The sequence below is a fragment of the Varanus komodoensis genome, unplaced genomic scaffold, assembly GCF_004798865.1.
Source record: "Varanus komodoensis strain SLA01 unplaced genomic scaffold, ASM479886v1 scaffold14_1, whole genome shotgun sequence".
Lineage (NCBI taxonomy): Eukaryota > Metazoa > Chordata > Lepidosauria > Squamata > Varanidae > Varanus > Varanus komodoensis.
Genome location: NW_025335438.1, coordinates 16,064,939 through 16,087,684, shown reverse-complemented (window position 1 = coordinate 16,087,684; position 22,746 = coordinate 16,064,939). Strand labels below are relative to the sequence as shown.

At 38.7% G+C, this 22,746-nt stretch overlaps 2 protein-coding genes across 4 annotated transcripts in view; one reads left to right on the top strand and one right to left on the bottom strand.

Moving 5' to 3' along the window:
- Window positions 1–5,172: 5,172 nt before the first annotated feature.
- LOC123020276 (syndecan binding protein) lies at window positions 5,173–18,258 on the top strand. Of its 2 annotated transcripts, none has more exons than XM_044423740.1 (9): window positions 5,173–5,326; window positions 10,278–10,343; window positions 11,747–11,825; window positions 13,900–14,009; window positions 14,382–14,540; window positions 15,135–15,310; window positions 15,526–15,697; window positions 16,512–16,603; window positions 17,275–18,258. In XM_044423740.1, the coding sequence occupies exons 2-9, from the start codon at window positions 10,293–10,295 to the stop codon at window positions 17,327–17,329; spliced, it is 894 nt and encodes a 297-aa protein (XP_044279675.1). In that variant the 5' UTR covers window positions 5,173–5,326; window positions 10,278–10,292; the 3' UTR covers window positions 17,330–18,258. The 2 variants fall into 2 exon arrangements, with proteins under 2 accessions (XP_044279675.1, XP_044279676.1); XM_044423741.1 differs by lacking the exon at window positions 5,173–5,326 and adding an exon at window positions 5,933–6,055.
- Window positions 18,259–20,948: 2,690 nt separating this feature from the next.
- Window positions 20,949–22,746, bottom strand: part of NSMAF (neutral sphingomyelinase activation associated factor) — a 42,694-nt gene continuing 40,896 nt past the window's right edge. Inside the window, exons 30-31 of one of the 2 annotated variants that reach the window (XM_044423738.1) lie at window positions 21,911–22,020; window positions 20,949–21,406 (exon numbers count right to left, since the gene is read on the bottom strand). In XM_044423738.1, the coding sequence (XP_044279673.1) occupies window positions 21,312–21,406; window positions 21,911–22,020 (205 nt within the window). In that variant the 3' untranslated portion in view covers window positions 20,949–21,311. Of the gene's footprint in view, window positions 21,407–21,910; window positions 22,021–22,746 lie in introns of those variants that run through there. The other variant, XR_006414040.1, reaches the window with a different exon arrangement.

Genomic DNA, 22,746 nt, shown 5'->3' with positions numbered 1-22,746 from the left:
TCCGAATCACATTTCAAGTGACTAATGTTGTTAATTTGCGTTGCTGTCACAATCCTGAGCTATGGTAGCCCACAGATGACAAAAAATACAAAATGCCCAGGCAATGTTCCCTTTAAGCTGCGCGCCGGGACGGGCGGGGCACAGGAGGGAGGCCCTGCGGCCTTCAAAGCGCCAGCGGCACCCGGGCCGGCCTCCGGGAGCGACGCGGGATGAGCAGCCCACCACCACCGCTGCTGCCCAAGGCCGACCACGCAGGTGCGTGTGAGAAAAATGAGCAGGCCGCACTATCACTAAACTTTGATATCAAGTGGGGTCCACAAAATATCGTCCCACGGGCCGCGAGTTTGAGACCCCTGGTTTACATGCTCACCCAAGACAAAATATTTACTTATTGCTAGCAATAAGTAAACGTTTAAACCTTTTTATTTAAACATCATTTTAATTGTTAATATTATTTGCTTATTTTATCTGGCCAGGGCGACTTATTTTATGTTAATTTGTTTTATATTTTGAATGTATTATATTTTAATTTATGTTGTGAGGCTTCGGCGAATGGGGCGGCATAGAAATGTTTTAAATAAATAAATAAATAAATAAATAAATAAATAAAGATGCTACAGTAGCAATTCAGTCCTAGTTGGGAATTTTGCCATGAAGTGCAGCATCAGCTGTTACATGGCTTTTTCTTCTCATCCTTATCTCAGTCTGAGAGACTTCCCATTGTTCTATCACTGGTTTTTGATCTTTGCAGGGCCTTCTAAAGGGTTGTTTAATTGGAGAAAGAAATAAGACAATAAGGCTAGGTAAAGTCAAAGGCAGAAGAAGAGGAAGGCCAAATATGAGATGTGTCCGTTCTATAAAGGATGCCACAACTTTAGATATGCAAGAGCTGAGTATGGCAGTAATAGGACATTTTGGAGGGCATTCATCCACAGGGTTGCCATGCGTCAGAAATGGTTTGATGACATGTAACAACAACATGGGTGTGGGTCAGGTGAAGGATATATTATCTTTGTAACTGACCTTTGGCTTAGAACATCCTGTTTCATCTAACTTGGGCCTGTCTTCAGTTATCTGGATTTGGGAGCTTTATTGTTGCAAGTTTGTTATTTCTCTCACATTCACATGGCCTATGAAAATAGTTCCTGCTGCTTCAGAGGAAAATGAGACTGAGAGCAGGAGGTAATATATTCTAAAATGGCTGTACCCTGGCTCACACCTGTCATGTATAAACTACCTCTGACAGCAAGACTGTGATAATTACATTAATTATCTGAAAGAGGACTACATGGTAGAGATGAATTCAAATCAACAATGAGTTTTGCAGAGATGTATATGAGTTCTAGAAATCAGCTGCTCAGACATCAAAACATTCTTTCTCCTTCCTCATTTGCATGATCTACAGCAAGTATAAAAGATGAGGACTGCAGCTGTTCATCATGAGATTGGCTGCAACAAAACTGAGGCCAAGCCAGTCATGCTGTTTATCTGCTGAGCAAACTTGTCACAGATAAATCTTATTCAGAATGTTATAACATATTAATGTGATAAAAAACCCATGCTGCCTTGAAGTGTCATCTCACCCCTTCTATCCTTGTACATCTGCATGAAAAGGTACTCTGTAAAGTGTATTGGGACTGGTTCATATGTGCATATTTGAGACATCAGGTGACAAATCAGAAGGCCATCACAGATCAAAAAGAATTCCAATATCATCCCATATATCACATCAGTGAGTCAGTTTCATTTAGCTATCAGTCACTAAACATATAGGGCCAGAGAATTATTGAACAGTATTCAATGTGTAAATTAGCATCTGTAAATAGCATACAAGGACAATTGTAGTGGTTACTACCAGTTTGGAGGAAATGCACTTTAAAGCGAGTTTAATGCTGTAATCCTAAACATACGTAGGACACAACCTTATAGTCCCTGGGAAAGCACACTGAGCGCCATAGCATATTATGGGCCTCTTTCTCCACTGTTGATGTTCCAAAAGTGGCTAGAGCTGAAAAGAGGGTTGGAAGCATGTTGGGAGAAGATGTGAAACCTTTGCGCATAAAATTTCCTCAACACCACTCCAAACTGGTTGGAAAAAAAGACACCAGCCCTGAACTAGCTTAGTTAATTCTCTTCTCTCTGTGGTCAATAGCAGGGAAATAACTTTTAAAAAGAGGAAACTCTGTAGCAGGGAGAAGGAAGAAACCACAGTATTTGTCTCCCCTCAACTTCTGCCCTAGCCAGTATGAACCAGCAGAACTCAGTAATGGATTATTGCTTTTCCAAGAAACCTCTCCCTCTTCTCCATGGGATTGCTGTTCTATCTGGGAATAAGTATGGCTGAGCACCATAGGACTTACTCCTGATTAGACAACAGTAATTAGGAATGCATGTAAGGGATGCTGCAGTCTACTGACTTTCTCTACATCAGAGCAACTTAAAGATACTACTTTTTAGAACTTCTAATCTGTCTGTATAAATTTGCATCAGAAATGAATTCATACAGATTATAGTTGTGATTTGTGCACAAGAAGTATCTTGCAAGTTTTCTAAAAACAAAACTGCTGTGATCTACCACAGCCTTCCCCAACCTGGCACCTTCCAGATGTACACTTTCCAGGTCATCCTCCATTTTGATGGGACTTGTAGTCCAACACATCTGGAAGGTGCCATGATATACTCGAGGAGCTGTGTTGCTTTGTACAGAATGCAGTGAGGAGCAGAACCCTAAAAGGTCTAAACTCTACCACAGCAGTAGATGTGTAGACGATATTAGGTTCCAAAACTAATTTAATACTAGGAATGTGCTCTTGTCCTCCAGACCAGAACTCTCAAGGTAATCTTGAGATGAAAAACTGCTGTGGGATTTTATTATATTTAGTGGTATATAAATAATACAAACAGTAAATGAATCAATGAGGTCTTCAAACAAGGAAAGGTTATAATAATCAGTGGTTTCAACTGCCCCAATGTTAAATGAATAGATGCAAGTTCCAACCACGATAAAGAAGTTATTGGGACAAAAGAACCCAACTTCAAATATAAACTGATAGAAACTAATGTATTGGTGAGTGATCAAGAAAGAGATCTTGGGGTTGTAGTGGACACTTTGATGAAAATATCAACCAAAATACTGTGGCAGCTGTGAAAAAGACAAACTCCATGTTAGGCATAATTAGAAATGAAACTGAAACTGGAACTAAAACCATCAAGGTCATACTCCCCTTATACAAATATGTTGTACAACCACACTTAGAATACTGTGCACAGTTTTGGTCATCACACCTAAAAATGGATATTGTAGAGCTGGAAAAAGTGCAGAAAACACAACGAGGGGAACAACTCCCCTATAGGGAAAGGTTGCAACAACTGGGATTATTTACTTTAGAAAAAGACAAGAAAGGGGAGACATTTTTCTTCCTCTCTCATAACACAAGAACTCAGAGTCATCTCATGAAGCTGGCTCCTTTTCAGTTCAGATAAAAGGAAGCATTTCTTCACACACCATGTAGTTAAACTATGGAATTCACTTCCACAAAATGTAATGATGGCCATCCCTTTGGATGGTTTTAAAAGGAGACTGGACAAATCAGTGGCACAGAAGCCTCTCAATGACTAGCCCCAACAACTTTTTGCTACCTCCATAACCAGAGACAGCATGCCTAAGTACAGCAGTAACTTGGGAACATAGTGTGGGGAAAGGTGCTATTGCACTCATGTCCTGCTTACATGTTTCTCATGACAGTGGGCTACTGTGTGAACAGAATACTACATTAGACAGATCCTGGGTATGATCTGGCATGGCTCTTATGCTCTCATGCCTAGGCATTACTAGGTATGTTAACATTTACACGGTCTCATAGATGTTACACTGCACATGAAAGTTCACATGTGCAGAGCTGCAGTAGTTAGCCAACTACGATAACATGTATAAACAGCCACATATTTTTCTAGTCAACCACAGCAATCTTAATACATGCTGACTTCAAACAGTACTCTATTCCCATGATTAGAAAAAGGTGTGAACAATATGTGTTTACACACCAAAGGTGTGCCAGATTCTGCTCAGTCATCAACTCAATGGGAGATTGCAGGCAAAAGGGACTAGAAAAGATAATCAACGACGTTTTACTGAAGACCAATGCCAAGATCATCCACACAACTGTATTCCCAATCACTATGTATGGATGTGAAAGCTTTCAGGAAGAAAACTGATGAGATGGGAACATGCTGCTGGTTGAGAGCTTTGCAAATGCCATGGACCAACGGAATGATGAACAAGTAGGTCCCACAGGAAATCAAGCAGGACGTTTCCCTGGAAAGTAACAAAACTGAAACTGTCATACTTTAAACACTTCAGGAGAAGGCAAGATTCACTGGAGAAGACAAAAATGTGGAGGAAAGTTGAAATCAGAAGAGGGGGAAGATCCAATATGAAATGAATCAGTTCTATCAAGAAGCCACAGACTTGCATTTATAAGAACTGAGCAGGGCTGTCAATGACAGGCCACTTTGGACTACACTAATTCATGGGGGTGATTAGTTGAAGGCATGCAACAACATGGGGGGGGGCAGGTGAAGGAGGGTTAGCATAAAGGCTTAGGGTTGCCATAGGACAGAAATGACATGATGGCACATAAAAACTAATTGCCTGATGATTTGTAATGGGCTTATGACTCTCCACAGAAACGAAGATTTTCTCAGAGTTTAGAATCGTGATCTGTTGATTCATACCTGTACGGGGAGGTCATCTTAGCCATTATATATTGAATAAATAAATAACATATACTCAAAGGATGCAGAGGGGAATTAGCACTTCCTCTTGAGTCAGCATTTTGCATTTGTGTCCGCTTGCCGGGGCCACTATTTTGCACCTCGGTTCCCAGACGGTCGTTCTAGGAAAGGAATAGGGTCGTTTTGGAAGGAAACTTCCAAAAAGTTGATCACATGAACTTAATTCTGCTATGTTCATCCATTAGTGGAGGGGATCAGTTGCGGGAATCTTTCTCCCTTCTTACAGAGCAAAAGCTGACTCACGGCTGATTTGGGAGAAAACTCCATTGACGCGAAGTAAGAGTTTTTAAGGAGAGTTGCACAAAGCCGCAGACAACGTGACTCACTTCGCCCTCCCCTGCACCACACTCCTCCGCTTGGTGTCACGAGTGCCCTGGTGATGACGCATGCGCGGAAAGTTCCCTTCCAGCTGGTTGGGCTTCGTTTTCCTCGGCTGCGGAGGCAACGTCAGGATCGGAAGAAAGGGAGAGCCTTGTCTTCAGAGTCGCCACTGCCCTTAACGGTCCGGGAGTTGAAGCCGTCGCCTCGTTCGGTGAGCATCTTGTACCTCCGGGGCCGGTACGAAAGAAAGCAGGGCAGGCCGAAACGGAGCTGGCCGGGACGAATTTCCTAAATCGGCGGCCTTGGACGGTGTGAGAGGGAATTTCCTCATTCCTTCAATGGGGGGGGGGACTCCGAGGGACGGAGCCAGGCAAAGAATGTCTCTTGACCCGGCAGAGCGGCCTGGGTTGCCGTCCCTCGACGCAAGGGGAGCGCACGCTGTTATGCCCAGAGGCACGCCACGGGTGTCATTTCACACGTTCACGCGGAACTGCGTCTTGGAACCCGACAAGGGCCGCGCCCTGGTTTGTGGGCCCGTTTCCTCCCTCCTCGATTGGGGGGCGGGGCGGGAAAGTTGGGCGGGAAGCAGAGCCCCTCTTCTGAGTCCTTGGAAGGAGGAGGGGAGCGAGCTGGCCGAGCTCCCAGACGTTGGAGTGACCCTGCGGGGCGGGGTGGGGTGAGGTTCTGGGAAGCTGGTAACGCGCTTCGGTTGGCTTTTCTCAGCGCGGGGCGGGGGCGGCTAAGACTTGAGTGATGGAGGAAGGAAAACGGGGCGATTGAGCTGGAGGCTGTCTGTTGTAAATAACACCGTAAGGAAACGGGTTGGGGAAACGGGACGCACTGCAGTGCTTTGACGGGAGAATGAGAGGACGAAGGAGAGAAGCCTCGGTTATTTCAGTTTCGTTACATCGGATGTTTACTTTAACGGTGGGAGAAGGAGGTAATTCTGATTTTGTGGCCGGCACGGTGAATTTTCTGTTTTTCTTAGTACGTGAGAGAGAGAGAGAGAGAGAGATCCAGCTATTACTGTATATTGTAGCTTCTGAATGTATGTTAATAGGTTTATTATATGCTACTTAGATAATCGTGTGCATGTTTTATTTGGAAGTAAGTCTTGAGATTCACACTGTTAAGTTGCTCAGAATTGCAGCTTTAGAGATCCCATGTTGGTATTTCCAAATGTAAATCTAGATGAAACAAATACACACACAGTGGTGGGGGAAGGCAATTAGTATGTTGGCTGATATTTTTTCCTCCATGCTGGGGAAGAATGGTTTTGAAGATGGACATTTTTAAAATTGTGCATTGTCAGAGAAATTAGTTGCCTGTAATAGATTTGCATTTTTAATTCTGTTTTGAAGATCATTCTGTTGGTAACAGTTGATAACAGACTTCATTCTGCTTGGCCTCATTCTGTTTGTTTATATTAAATATTTCAAAAGTGGCTTTTGCAATTAGTTTGTACTGTCCAAAGTGCACTACTTGCTTTGGACAGATGTGGCTTTCATTCCGTATAATAGGTGGAATCCAGTGCTTCTCTTTCCACTGATGGAACAAGTTCAGTTGCTGGAACTGGACAAGGGGGCAGTGTCTCCCTAGAGGTTTTGGTGGATTGCTGGAGAGAGGGCTTGAAGACCCTTCCTCTAGTAAGACAATAAGCATTTGAGCCAGTGCCTGGTGTTTCTGGGTGAATTCTTGATGTCATTTTCTGCTTGTATAGGATGAATGCTCCTAAGATTAGTGAGTTTTGGTGTGCTTCATCCTTGCTTCATTCTCTACTTAAAGCAGAGGTGGACAATTCGTGACCTCCACATGTTTTGGCCTTTTGACTGCCATTATTCCTAACCAACAGTCAGTGATAAGGAATAATGGGAATTGTGGCCTTCCACAATGTTTGGGCTACAAGTTGCCCACCACTGATTTTAAGCATTTTTGCCCTGCTCTCCTGCCAAAAAAGCTCTTAAGACAGTTTAAAAGAATCATTGAAACACCCTGGGATGTCTCAGATCCCTCAAGCTTGATTTCCCTTTTAAGTGTTTTAAAAATTTGCATATTTATTTATTTATTTAAAACATTTTTATGCTGCCCCCATCGCAACGAAGCCTCGGGGCGGCTCACAACAGAAACAAAATACATAAATACATTAATAATAACAATATAAAAATAAAAATTTATTTAAAATAAATAAATAAATAAATATGAATTGTATATCTCTCCATATCAGTGAATACATATAAAGTGTGTGGGTGTGTGTGTGAACAAACGTAGACTAGGTATCCAAATAAGTATTCATTTAAATGTGGCACCTACAGGGCATATATTGTCTAAGATATGCCTCACAAAAGGAAAAAAAGGATGAGCAGGGAAACTTAACAGTGCAATTCATTAGACTTTTTTTTTAAATTGATTGCAACCTTTGGATGAGTTACAAATTATCTGAATTAGGTGAATGGCTAGGAAGTGCCTTAAAATATATGGATTTGGGGTTTGTTCTCCATATATTCAATTATTTTCTAGCAGCAGGAAAAATAGCTTATTTTTTCACCTCCTTTTATGTGAAACCCCTGTTCTGTAGCAAATATTCTGAGCTATTTCTATTACACAAGGCACACCACTGTACTGCTTTCTTACTCCATGTGATTCTATTCTTGCAGACTGCAACATCTGAGATTACTTGTCCAAGAGTGATTCCACAGACCTGTAGAATATTTTTAACTTATGGCTTGGGAGACATACGTGCTTATTTGAATTAATGTTAATTTGTATTAACTAATGTGCAAGAGTTCACATTAATGCAAATCAGTGCAAGTAGGAGAAAATTCTGATTTAAAAATCAGATTTCATCAATTAATATTCAGTGCAGTAGGATTCCACAAAACACTGGTCAGTCCGCAAAACAGACAAAAGGATTAAGCAAAGTCTGTATGTCTGCATTAGCAGAGGTAGCTTCCCTCTGGAGAGTAGCAAAATACAGTAATGGCAAATCATTGAGGATTTTGATCTCCTTCAATACAGTGGTACCTCGGCTCACAAACGCTTCAGTTCACAACCAAATCAGGTTGCAAACAGAAATTTCTGAAAAATTTTGCCTCAGGTCACAAACTCCCCATCGGGTGACGATCGCAATTATGCTCGTCCGTCACCACAGCACGCCTGTGATTGCGCCCGTCTCCCACCACAGCATGCTCATGATCGCGCCCATCTATGGCTGCAGTTGTGCTCGTGCAGGGAAGACGGGCATGATCGCGATCTTGCTGGAGGAGGAGATGGCCGTGTTTGGAGTGTTGGGGGGGGAGGGGGAGATGGCCACGATCTTTGTTGTTCTTTGTCACTTTGCTTCAAATTTTTGTGATTAATCCATTCTGTAACTATTTTTTAAATCTTATTCACATTGAACCTTATGGGGAAATTTGACTTGGCTCACAATCAATTTGGGTCATGACCAGAGTCCTGGAATGTATTAAGTTCCAAGGTACCACTGTATATGGGTTTGTGTTCTTGCAGTGACCAAAGCTCTGGCCAGGTGCCAAACATTTCCTTGGTTACATGTTAATCCTGAAATATTTTAACAGCTTGACTTTTAAGTGAAAAAATTACTTTTTTCTTCAAGTTAAGTTGACATATGATATATGTCAACTTAATATATAATAGCAAGAATATTTTGAGTGCAAATGTTTTAACTTTTTTTAAAAATGATTTTTGGAATAATTTTCCTGTTCTTTCTTAACTTCACTATACCTGAGCTCATGAGAGGAATTACTGCCCCCCCCCCCCCAAGAAGGCATTGTTGTGTTGTGAACACAAATAAGCCAGCCAGCAAGTATTCTACTCCTGATCAGATGGATTTTTTGTAAGGTGTGAAGGTTGTATGTCTTTTTTTGTGCACTTAGACCTAGAGAGAAGGGAATAAGTCAACCACACCCAGTTAGCTAAGGGAAAATAAAGGTTGAAAGAAATGGAGGAGAAGGTTCTGGTACTGGTACTTCTGTATTTGTCACTCCTAATTCCATTGAAAATGGCTTTTCCTGTGAGGATAATGGGGTGGGAATAGGCAGATCCATAATTTCACACAGTGAAAACTTGGACTACTTTTTAAGTCGGATAGTGAGAACCTACATACAGGTCTTTGGTAGAAAGGAAAAATAGCAGAAATTTCACTGATAATTGTGCTAGCCTTTTAAGGCACAAATATCTTGTGCAATTATCAGTTACTTCTTTAGACAGATATAATTCTTGGGTTGTTGTTGCTAGTTGCTAAGTTGCATCCGACCTATTGCGACCCCATGGACAACACTCTTCCAGGCCTTCCTGTCCTCCACCATCCATTCTTGGGTTACTTGATTTCAAAAAGCAAAAGTATCTTCCTCACTAATGAGAAGAGAGAGATCATTAGATATCAGCTAAATGTGTTGGGCATGCAGCAGAGAGCATTAATTTCAGCCTCCCAGATGTTCTTTTTATTATCTTTCCTTGCAAAGCAGGAGAATTAGTCATGACTGATAATTATGAAAGATATTTTTGTTCATGAAATGAACCAGCATCCAACACTACTGATTTTTTTCCTTCCTATTGAAAGCTTGTATATTTCAATGGATACAGTTTTGGAAATTTCTTTAACATTTAAGGACATGTTTTCAGGTCACAGGACAGTTTTCCTACTATTTTGGGTTTGGTGGTTTGCCTCAGGCTAAATATATGGGGACTTGATCCATTTAAGTGTATGCACAGTACACACCTGTGAAGGAGTGTCCCAGAAACAATACAACCTTGTTTGCTCTACTAACCTGAGCACATTGGTTAATACAGAGACAGCAGGAAGTGTGGTACCTTTCGGATGTTTGAAACTACAACTCAGATAATCTTAGCGATCACTCATTAGGCAGTTGTAGTCTAAATCTGGAAAAAAAAGATTATTATTCATGATAGAGATTCTTGCCCAGTAGTAAGCCCTGTTTGATAATATTTGAACTTACTTCTGAGTGAACAGTGCTAGGATGGTGCTGTAATTTTCATGTACACAGATACGACTTGTAGAATTATTCAATATTGGACAAATATAGAGAAATGTAAAAGGTTTAATCCCAAATGCAGCTGTATCCTAAATGAGCATGAACATTCAGATGGTATACTTTATGACTCTTATATATCTATTTTTCCTCTAGTGAAATTGTGTGAAAATGTCACTGTATCCTTCTCTGGAAGATTTGAAGGTGGACAAAGTAATTCAGGTATGTCAAAATATATTTGATGGGGAAATATTATATTTGTTAAAAGGTAAAAGCTTTTGTTCCCAATTATTCTTAGAATTTCAGTTGGAAGAGGAATTTATCGATCTTTGAAACTTGGTTAGCCTGTAAAAAATTCCTAAATTCATGAAAATACTGGAGCCCCCAATGGAGAAATAGATTAGCAGAATATGCAGTGATGGCAAAGCTAACTAAGTATGTAAATAGAAGACCGTTAGAGGAATTTAATGACAAATGGAAATTTTATCATGCTTAGCATGATTAATAAAAGTCCATGGAAGATTGGAAGGGAAAAAGGAAAGCATTAGAATTTGAACTGGTTAGAAAATCTGTTGATGTATAGAATAATGAATCTTTTTTCTTTTTTGCAAACTCTTATAGAGCTTGGGAAGATATGAAGAGTTAGCTCTGGGGGCTGTAGTATATGGGTTATGTTGTTTGTAATTCCCTTGGCAATTTGCTTAATTTTGTTCACTTTAGCTGTTTTGTTTATGTTAGTTTTTCCTTAGCTCTGTATTTTTTCTATGTAATTGTATATGCTGGGAAAATAAAAATTAATTTTTTATAATAAAAATTTCTAAATTCAGAAATTCTGTATTTCATGTGCAAAATTGGTAGTTCTTGTTGATCAGCTTGATCCTACAGATTGACTAGTGATGCAGTACTGTGACTATAGCAGCTGTACTCTGAATTGCCTGTTCATTGTCTGGCAAGCCACATATAGTCATCTATTTTTGTTGAGCTTACAGTGTATATTCCTTAAATGCTTGTACCATAATACAGAGTTGTACATGAACATTGGCTGCTAATAAGGCACCTAGGATGCTACATGGAGTGCCATGAACATATTCTTAGGACCAGCTATTAGCAATCACTGAACAGCACTAATGAATGATACTTTAGCTGCCCAGTAGGCAAATCCTACATCTGGGACTTTATAATATCAAGCAGAACTTTAAGGATAAGATAGGGCTGATATGTAATAGTATTTAGGGCCAAAGTGGATGTGATATGGAGGAAGGTCTAAGACTAATATCTCCTATAGAGTTTTTTGTGTGATTGGGGAAGCATTATGGGGGGTGGATGGTTAAGATTGTTCCCTGACACCATTTGTTCAAATTAAAATCCAACCTGGTCACTCTGAAAGAAACAACTGAGTAATATTTATTGTGGCTCTCCTATATTACATTTAGTTAAGCCCTTGGAGACATAGTCCTTTTAAGCCAAGTTTGTCTTGTGTAGTTAAAATGAAATTGATTTAGATGCTCATATAACCCAAACTTGATTTAACCATATGCTATGCATGGCCAAATGAGATGAGATCGCTATATTTTCTTCATCTTAAATAAAATCCATAAAGTATGTTTTACTTCTTCCTTGTGTAGGCCCAGACATCTTTTGCTTCAAATCCAGCCAATCCAGCAATTTTATCAGAAGCCTCAGCTCCCATCCTCCAAGATGGAAGTAAGTCGTTATAGTGTGGAAAAATGTAAGACCTTTGAGTATGGGGAACAAAATACGTATTTCCTGAAAATATACTCTTCAATTCCCTTAACAAGGCTAGATGAAAAATCCAAAGGACAGAAAACTCAGTTTTCACAAATTTTAATTGGACAATGCTTAACAGAGTGGCATATTTATTAGGGTTTCCATTCTGCCTAATAGCTGGAGGTTTTTTTTGCAGCAGTTAAAACTGTAAAATATATACTCTAAAATTTTTAAACTATAATACAAAATAAAATAAGACTTAGCAGCAATACAAGATTTAAAATACAGTGGCATGTGTTAGTTACTGTTTTGTCAGATCCAGGTGCCCTAAGAAATTAGTCAGCCTCTAGGTAAACAACCGATAGTTCAGAACCTTACAAGAAGATACGCGTTCTCTTTATGGATTGTTTGCAATTAATCAACCGTGGTTTGTTAGCCTAGCTGAATTTACACAACATGGTTTGTTAGCTTAGCTGGATTTATCATGTTTCAGCAACATCCCACAGTTCAACAACATCCCATGCTCAACTCATACCTCATCCTTGAATGTGTGTTGTCATGTCTGGACCCAGTCAGTAACAGACTTAAACTAAACTGAAAGACTAAAATGTCTCCAAAGAGATTTAGCTAAGGAGCTAAATCAAAGTGGCTATAGATAATCTGTTTCAGTAAAGGTGCCTGGAGTTTACCAGCAACCACCCGTTCATGCACATTGCCCAAGAAGGAGATAGAGTTGTTAGCATTATCTAGGAATAGGTTAGGTTTCTTTTAGGTTTTAGGTTTCTTTTAATTACCAGATCCTTTCAAGAATTGGGTATCACTCCTCTGTTAAGAAATTTATAACCACCTGTACTGATCCAGACATCTCTTTGTGAAATGTAATAAGTCATAAAGGACAAGGGTCATGCACATGGGTCCTCAACTAGATCTGGCCCTGCACTTTGTCTAGATCCTCGAGTCTCAACAATTTGAAACTTGTCCAGGAAAACTGAACCAGATGGTACTGTGGGCATCTGTCCTAGTGGAACTAAATTAATTGCAATTGTGGATCCAAGTGATTCTATCTTTTAATGTTACTCTTCGTGGCCTACTAGTTGAATGGCCATGAATCGTTTGGAAAAAGCTCTTCTCAGGACACTGAAAAGATCACTGAGGAAAGGAACTCTTGTCACCATCACTGTCATGGAACATGTTGGTGGTTTCCTGACTGTTAATAGTTATTCTGTTTGAAAAGGTTGAAATGCCTCTCTTAAAGAGTGTTAAACTAAAATAGTTTAGTAGTTTGGGCCTGGCTTGTGCTTTTCACAACTGTGATGCAACACATTTCTGAAATTGAATTTGGCCCTTGAGTTGAAAATCTGGAAACCCTTAATTTACACACTCCAACTTTATATCTGCTTCCCAAGGATTCAAGAGTGAACAAGGATTGCAAGAAGACCGGGTGGGATATAGCTAAAGCAGTTTTTAAATGGTGATTTTTTGACATTATTTCATAGCAAAGAAACTATACAGGTTTTAATTCTTAAAAAAATAACAAGCCTGATAAAATTATTGTTCTTTATAGCTTGAAAATACTATGCTGCTTTATTTGCTGCATAAAATTGTAATAAGTTTCTCAATCTTTGCTGGGAATAGTTTGTGAGGGGGTATGTAAACATATGCTGTACAGTGATTTAAACTGAGTTCTTATGTAATCATTTTGGAATGTGAGAATGCTCAGGAATGGGATAATATGGCATCAGTTCCATACTTTAATTTTCCCGTTCTAGCTGCCAATTAATTTTCCTGTTCCAGCTACCATAGACAAGACCTATATAACTAAAGATATACTTTGCAGGGATCTGAATGAACTTTATGTAAGTAAATACAATATCTTCAAGTGTAGCTGTAACTTTTTACATGTTCTAAGGGAGGAATAGGATTACTCAAGACTGAGACTTGCTCTTGATTTCACCATTTTCATATGGTGACACATTCTGTTTTAGCAGGCCTTAGCTAATAAAGATGATGTTGGTAATAGTTAATACTTTATTTTTTTAACTTTCTGTAGACTTATATCCCAAGTTGTATCCTGAACTTTCCCAATATATGGGTCTAAGCTTGAATGAAGAGGAGATACAAAGAAACTTGGCAGTGGTTCCTGCTGCTTATTCTCAGGGGGTAGGTATCAGCCAAATGAGCAGATTTTTTCTTGAGTTTTGAGGAATGTAGTGCTTTTTCAGCATAAGATGTTAACTTCTGATAATGATTTTTCTCATGAGGCTTTTTCCTTCTTTAGCATTCTGAAAAAGCAAGAACAGAAATACCCCTCTTATGGAGAAGTACCTCTTTCCACTGCAGAGTGCTTTGTTAAAACAATGAATTAGTGTACCCAGATGAAATTAACTGCCATCCTGTGACTGTTGTAGTTGCTCAGAAGTTGTCTTGGAATCTCTCTTTCATTAATCTGTCTCTTTTAAATCAAAGGCTTGTAAATGAGATTTGACTCTGCCATTGTTTTTAATCTGTTTACATATGTTTTGTATTCTTCAGGTTGTTGCAAGACCTTCTGCAATGAATTACATGGTGGCTCCAGTAACTGGAAATGATGTTGGACTTCGTAGAGCAGAAATTAAGCAAGGGATTCGTGAAGTAATCTTGTGTAAAGATCAGGATGGAAAAATTGGTCTTCGCCTCAAATCAGTGGATAATGTATGTTTGATGTCCTGTATGCTATGCTGACCCATTAACATCAGCAGTCAAGGGCAGAAAATATACAAGATGCTATAGATTCACTAATCAAGTCACATCCTTTCAGATTTTGCTGAATTTCTTGTGCTTCACAGTTTTCTTAATTCTTTGTTAATTTACTACATGATCTTCAGTAATTAACCTAGCATGCTATCTATTTAACCTTTAATGTTTTAATATAAATTACTTCTGTAAGGGAGGCATCACATTTTAAATAGTTTATTGCATTACATTTATGAGAAGACAAAAACTTGTTAGCATTCTGAAATGCAGCCTTTTCACAGATAACAGAACATCCTGATGAGAGACCAATATTGGCTGAACTTCGTGCTGTAGCGAGAAAAATGTTCATTAAACCAAAACAAAGGATACAGCAACAGCATTTAAAAAAAAAAAAAAACTGCACAAGTGCTGTGTTCTTCCTGCATTGCCTTGCATATTTTAAATGTTTTGTGTGTGTATATATATATATACACACACACACGTGCACGCGCACACAGAGAGAGAGAGAGGATTTTTGGTTTATCTTAATATGCACTTGTGTCTTTTGTTTAGGGTATATTTATTCAGTTGGTTCAGGCTAACTCTCCAGCATCACTGGCTGGTTTGCGGTTTGGGGACCAGGTTCTGCAAATCACTGGAGAAAATTGTGCTGGATGGAGTTCTGATAAAGCCCATAAAGTTCTGAAGCAAGCATCTGGAGAGAGAATTTCAATGATTATTCGTGACCGGTAACAGTTCCAAAAATGTATTTCTGTTTATGATTATTTGTGGAGGGAGAGGGCTATTTCTGATGAACGTTTGTACATTTATCCTGTGTGTTAAACATCAAAACAGTCTTCTCATTTGGCTAGTTAACACAGAATTAATCAGCCTGTATAGCTGTGTGATGTATTTATATTTAGTAAATATTCTAGACATTGAGTTCCAAACATTTTTCATACAGGCCCTTTGGACGAACTATTACCATGCACAAGGACAGCACAGGACATGTTGGCTTTATATTCAAAAATGGAAAGATAACTTCAATAGTTAAAGATAGTTCGGCTGCTCGAAATGGACTTCTGACAGAACACAACATCTGTGAAATTAATGGACAGAATGTAATTGGCTTGAAGGTAAGTAGCTTGTCTCCTTTAAGTATATATAAACCTTGTGTTTTGGAGAGGATAGATAATACTCTTTCCCATGGCTTGTAGAAAATAATTTATTTAATTTGCGATATTTCTAGGCTGTCCAGTCACTCTGCATCTCTGGATGGCTCGCAATGAAAGTCTGAAATACTTAGTACGAGAAGGATTTGGATACTGTCTCTTGTTCTCTTTGTCTAGCAGAGCATTCTAGTTGCTGAAGTTTTCTTCATCAATTGGTCTCTTACCCTCCTGGCTAGTAAAAGCAAATAACCAGAGTCGCATATTCTGATGCTTAACAGTGGGAATATGTGACATTTACTTCCAGAATTAAATATATGTAGTTGACCTTCACTTAGAACTGAAGTCCCTTTGATTTTAGTTCTAAATATGCCTAACCCATTATCTATATAGCTACTTTCCTGCTAGGCTTGAAGATGTAGTAACAGGAGTATAATAATGTCCTTTTAATAATCCTCCTTAAAACAGGATGATAATAATGGCAGGAATAGGGAATAACCTAGGCTCCAAATGTGAGTCTATATCTGTTTACTGGGTAGCAATATTTAAAAGGTGGCCAAAAGAGTGCTAAATTATGCTGGGTTAACTTCTGTAGTCCAATTTTTAAATTAAAGGGATTAAAGTGAGCTATAATTTTTGTTTGTATGCACATTTTATGTAAAACATCTACATCTAGCACCTTGGTGTAGCTCAAGCTTTATTGATAACAATGAAAGTTATTGCAAAAATTCATGAGTTCCAAGATTCTCAGAATTGATGATGTTATATTTTGATCTAACAGGATTCCCAGGTTGCAGACATATTAACAACTGCTGGAAATGTAGTGACCATCACAATCATGCCTTCTCAGATTTTTGAACACATGATAAAGAGGTATGCTTGAATATTTCATTTCAGGTAACTTGGGTGCAGTAAATAAAGAACCCATCTAAGGAAAGGATGGCAAACAGATTAAGCATACTTTGTCTCCAGGATAAAACAAATGTATAAAACATACTTGCAATCTAATATAAAATTGGAATGTAGCTAAGTTAGTGGAGAACTTGTGTATAGAAGTACTTGAGTGACAGTTTGGAAAGACATTTCAAAACAGGAAAATTCCAGCAACCTTTACATTTTGAAGTGCTCTTGCTTTTAGTAAGATATAAGCATGCACCCATTCTTCAAGGGTATATTAAAAGTGAACTGGTCTGACTTGGTATAAGCCTTATTCATGTAATGCAAGCAAAGAACATACTAATACTACACTCCGTTACCAATAGAAGTTTATATTTTATAAGAAGTTTATATTTATTTATACATAAATATAATAAGCTGTTGAAGGCTTTTGTCAAAACAAATTAAGCTTTTTTGCTACACAGAGATTAGGAAATTGTTTAGAGATTAGAGATTGTTTCAGTATTGAGAGAGTTCAAAGCACATATGGACTTTGTACATGTGGAAGATGACATAAGTGTTTTGCTCAGATATACTTTGTATTCCTGTGGCTTTGCCATGTCTGCCTTTTCCATATTCTGTTAATACTTATGGTTCTTTTTTCCCAGGATGGCTTCAAGCATTATGAAAAGCCTAATGGATCACACTATCCCTGAAGTTTAAAACTTATTTTGGATGCATTGATTCTGTGATGGAAACACTGCTAAACATGGGCTACTATTTACTCTGCAATGGTTATGTTCTGCACGTGAGCCTTTCTTTAAAGCCAAGATGAAATGCTGCATTGAGCATTTGCATTATGTTGATGGCTTGGAATGTCAAATCCAACACATTACCTTGTTCAAACTGAATTTTGTAGCCTTATTAGCTTGATAAAACAAGCTGTATGCTTTTTCATAGGGTTATATTGTATAGATCAACATTTTCTATAAGCCATTGAAAAGGAAAACTAATGTATCTTGCAAGTGTTAGTATTTGCTATCTGTGATTCAAGTATATTGCTGCTCTTTGTACTTTTTCAGATAAATTAGTTTTTCTACTATTCTTTCTGCAAGAATATATACAATTATGACTTGTAGTGTTAGTTAACTGGTTCTAGAAATCTTGTTTACAAAAGCATGCCAGTTAAGCTGAGCATAGCTAGTATTTATCATTCCATAGATATTTTAAATAGTAAGATATTCACATGAACATTTAGTTTTGTCTTACTGCTCTTACAAAGTCATTTGAATATGCTTATATTCTGTTGCCTTAATCATCTTAAATCATTCAGTTGCAAAAACATTCTTTAAATGGCAGAGTACACTGACTATAATCTCTTTAAAATCCCCAGTGCTGAAAATGTGATCTGGTACAAATGAGTGTGCTGGAGAGGAGGATGCATTATCTTTGTTAGGTGGAGTGATGACCCTCTAATTCTGGAGTAGTAAATCCAGCATTTAACTTGACTAATGGCTTCATACTTTTGAGGAAAGAGTATTGTTAACTGGCTTTTAGATTTCCCAGTTGCAACTAAGCTATGATTGCACCATCTAATTACGATCTCGATTCCTTGACTTTCTGAATAATAAAGTTACTTTACTGAAAAGAAATGAAGTTTAGTTATTCTGGAATTGGCATTAAAAGATTGACCTGGTTCAAATGACAGTAACTCACATGGGTGATTAGTTATGGTGGATTGTTGTCCAAATTCAGCATGGGTTTGCTGTGTGCCCCCCCCCCCAGCCATTCTGAGAACTGTGGGTATAGACTTCCTACTAGGGTGCTTTGTTGGCTATCTGAACCTGGCAGGATGGTTTCATTGTGGTTTGTTGAAAGGAACAATAGTCTTGCTTGGTGAGAGTGGCCAAAAAATGTGCCATTCCTAGTGAGTTACCTTGCTACCCAAACACTGCCAAGCAACAGACAGTGCTCTTCAGCTTCCATCCCTCCTTGGCATTCCACATTTTCCATCCCCCATGAAAGAGTTTTTGCTGCTTCACTTCTTAGTAATCTTGTGTTTCTTTCCCTTATGAGCCAGCTGTGCGTAAATCTACACAGCAACTTTGAAGTAGCTTGCAGCTCTGAACAGTATGGTTCTGTCATGGTTGCTCCGGAGGAGCACAATTATCTGCAGGAATCCAAGCACAATGCTGATTTTCAGAACAGATGATAGTATGGAGCTTTGTGCAAGGAAACAGTTGATGGCCAGAAGAAAAAGATTCAGGAAGGCAAAATTCAGAACGAGCACTCTGGGCTTGTGGCATGCACCATTCTATTCTATGACAAACTGATGATTATCTTGCTTGGTCAAAGATATGATGTCCAGCTATACCACTGCTAGTGGGATTGCCGTTTCCTGGCCTCAGAGAATCAGGTACTTCTCATTCTATTCTGCCTCTGCCATTCCAGGCACACCAGGACGTGTCAAGTAGCCCCAATTTCTTCAACCCCTATCCTCACAGCAAAAACATGGAGATACGTGATTGCTAGTACTCGTTTTCTATATTGTGGAAACAACTGGAGTTGAGGTACAGAAGCAGCTGCTATTGCCGCTGCCATTAAAATTGTTTTAAAAACACTTACTGTTTGTGGTCATTGTGAGGACCCACATGAGCTCTTCCAGTGCTGTCACATGATGCTAAAGCAGGTTCTTTATGTACAACCATACTGCAGAAGGAAGAACTGCAGAACCCTTTTCCAGACTGGCCATAGATGGTTGAGTGGACTGCATTGACTGCTTGTTTAGAAAAAGACCATGAAGCTGCAGCTATGGTAGAGCAGGATGTGTTGTCCACCATTGAAACGGCTGTTTGGAGGACATTTGATGCCAGATTTTGTAGAATACTACTCAACACACATTTGAAGCCATAGCAGCAGAAATGGATCTCACAATTTGGTGTTCAAACAGTGTAATGAAGAAATCCATACCAGCATTTTTTTTAAAAAAAGGTTGACTCGTAACAACTCTGGCAGCAGTTATAGCCAGTTAGGCCTACAGCCACAAATAAGCCAACTGGGACACTCCAGGGAAGATAAGCTGAATTGGTACTGTATTACCAGTTACTCCTGCTTGCTCTTGACTGGAATGAGGCTCATGCCTCTGGGAGAAACTTTCATTGCTAGCAAAGGAAAAGGGAAACTCCCAGTGCTGGCTGCCCAAAAAACCTAACCCAGCTGTACTTGACTCTGGAAAGTCCTTTATATCTACTAAACCTCAGTCACTGGAGGCTGAGGTTTCAGTGGCATGGGGAGTGTTTCACCAGCTTTGGCTGGAAGTCCAACTACATCCCTATCTGGGCAATGATAGCCTGGCTTTAGAAGTGTACATTGTGCTTATTGCTAAATTAGATTATTTCAATGCTCTCTGCATAGGACTGCCCTTGATGACTGCTCAGAAGCTGTAGCTTGTGTAAAATGCAGCTGTAAGACTGGTAAAGTGGAACCAGAAGGTTTCAATATGTAACAGTTTTGACCTGCTTTCATTGCCTATCTGTATGCTGCAGCCAAAGAAGGTGCTAGTGTTAACCTTTAAAGCTTTATATGGTTTAAGGCTGCAGTACTCAATGCCGCTCCCAACCACAATCTATCCAAACACTGCAATAAACACATGAGGCTTTCCTCCCACCTGAGTGCCCCAACTATGAAACCATTTTTTCACTGACACCTGCCTGGGTCCTGCTCGACCATCCTTTCAGAAGAAGGCCAAGACCCCTCCACACTGATGCATTTAAAGACATTGAAGTATATTTAATAACCTAATGGAAGCATCCAGATTAGTTGCTTTTAACAGGTCTACATCGTATCAAATATACTTCAGCTGTTACATTTTTTTCTTTAAATTGTTTTTAAATTCTGTGTTTCAGTAAAAAATTTATGGTATTCAGGTGAATTACAGTCCTGATTTAGCAACTAGTGTAAACCACTTGAAAAGCTTTGGCTATTGATCAGGAAGGGAAGGAAGGCATAAACCTAATTATCTTCTTACAACCAGTTCAATGGATCAACTGTAAGTAGGATGAACACTAATTGGAACAGGCAATCTATTGTATCCAGACATTTTAGTTAACACCTGCTTTCTGAAAAAATACTGATAAGGTTCCTTAAGGAACCTTTAGAATTTTAAGAGACCTTAATGGCTTGTGTTTTAACAGATCTTGAGGCTTTTTGTTCCTATTAGAAATTACTTTCCTAGATAAAATAGCCAGTATAGGTTTTAAAGGAGAGAAACTTTCTTGTAAATCCATTATGTGTTCATTCTAAGTGAGGTCTCTGGAAGAATACAGTCAAACATACGTCCATCTAATAGAATAGGAAGACTTTGAGATGTCTTTAATGAATAAACTAAATTCAGGGGAAAAAAGATAGTCCATTTTGACTAACTGTTCATTACTATCATGGTCACAAGTTAGAATATCATTGATTACAGAAAAATAAGGTCTTTTATTTTCAGTTAAGTATTTGGGCAAACATTCCAAGATGAAATTACATCCATAAACAAGTAAGTGCATACTGTGGTTTGACATTGTAACATCTGAGCTTTCAGCTAGAGACAATCAAAGCTCCTTGTCTGAGCAGCAGCAGGCATCTTTACATGTGCATAAAGTCCTTTTAAAAGTTTGGTTTAAAATATTTTGAATATTGATATGTTTGAGGGGGAAGGCACTTAGTACTGCTGTTTCCAGAACATGATTTGTCTGTCTTCCCCTCCAGTGATTATAGAGCTACAATGCTCATTCATCCACATACAAGTCACAGCACCTAAGGAAGAAACATGACAGAATGCTTACTATGTTGAGATCATCCTTATCACATAGTTAGATTTAACCCTAAACAATTACACATACAGTCCTCACTCTATTGCAGTTATAGGATGATTTCAGATGTATAATAGGCCTTGATCCAGGGCAAATTAGGTCAGAGTTGCAATTAACTTTCAGGATTAAGGCATTCAGCTTCAAAAGCTTTCACAGATTCAAGCACCTATAAAACCTCCATTTTGAAAAGTAAGTTCTGGTGTTCAGTTTGTCTTATTTAAGCATGACCAATCAAAACCTTAGCAAAAGGATAAAAAATATAAAAAGCTCTCCTCACAGACATTAAGTTATATTAGCAAAGTACTGCAACATATGAATTTACTAAAAAAAATGTATCTTACCCTAATCACTACTGTTTGGCATAGCAAGCATTAGGATCAACCTATCTGTATCTTACTTTAAAGATTTTTAAAGTGGCTAAGGTAAATGTTATTTTAAAAATACTCACCTGTATGTCCTGAGAATCTTTCTACTATCTTTCCTCCAACTATATCCCAAACAAGCAATTCTCCTGAATGGCTTCCTGATAAGACAGTATTTCCATCCCACTTGAAGCATCTGCAAAAATAAGTTTAGCAAAAACATATTGCAGTACAGGGATGCTGCTTAATACACTAAGCCTATACATTAGTTTCAAGCCTAGCTCTGAGTGAATATCAAAATGAAAGGTATGCCTAGAGTACATGGAACAGAACAGAAGCTTAAGAGTGTCCATCATCTTAAAGATACAGCATCTAGTTTCAAAGAGGTATGCTAAGAATTCGGAAAAAGATAATGCTTACTATTGCCTGAACTTTATAAAGTAGCCATTTATAAATCCTTCCCATTTTCCTTGTAGAATTGTTTATGGTGCATATCCTTGTAATATATTGATCGCCTGAATTACAAACTAGCACTTAATATATCCACTAGTGAAATCTACCATCCACTAAGCATTTAAGGCTTACACTGCTATCCACAAACCTCTCATTTTTAAAATTAAAGCACACGATATCAAGCAACATAAATGGAAATTAGCAGTCACACTAATTGCTAAGACTTAGATTTTTGCTTCTACTTCAGGCTCCAATTTATAAAGCTCAGTCCCATTATTACGCTTTAATTACCCAAGCTCAGAATGCCATGCAGAAGGTTTTGAGCACAATTTTCAAATACTAATACTTGTTTTAATCACAGGAGGAATAAGCTAGAGTTTCTTAGTTCAAAACACAACACAGTTATGTCCCCCTGAAAGGTCTTAAGGAACTAAACCTATTGGCCCACCTTATAGGCTTGTTGTGAAAA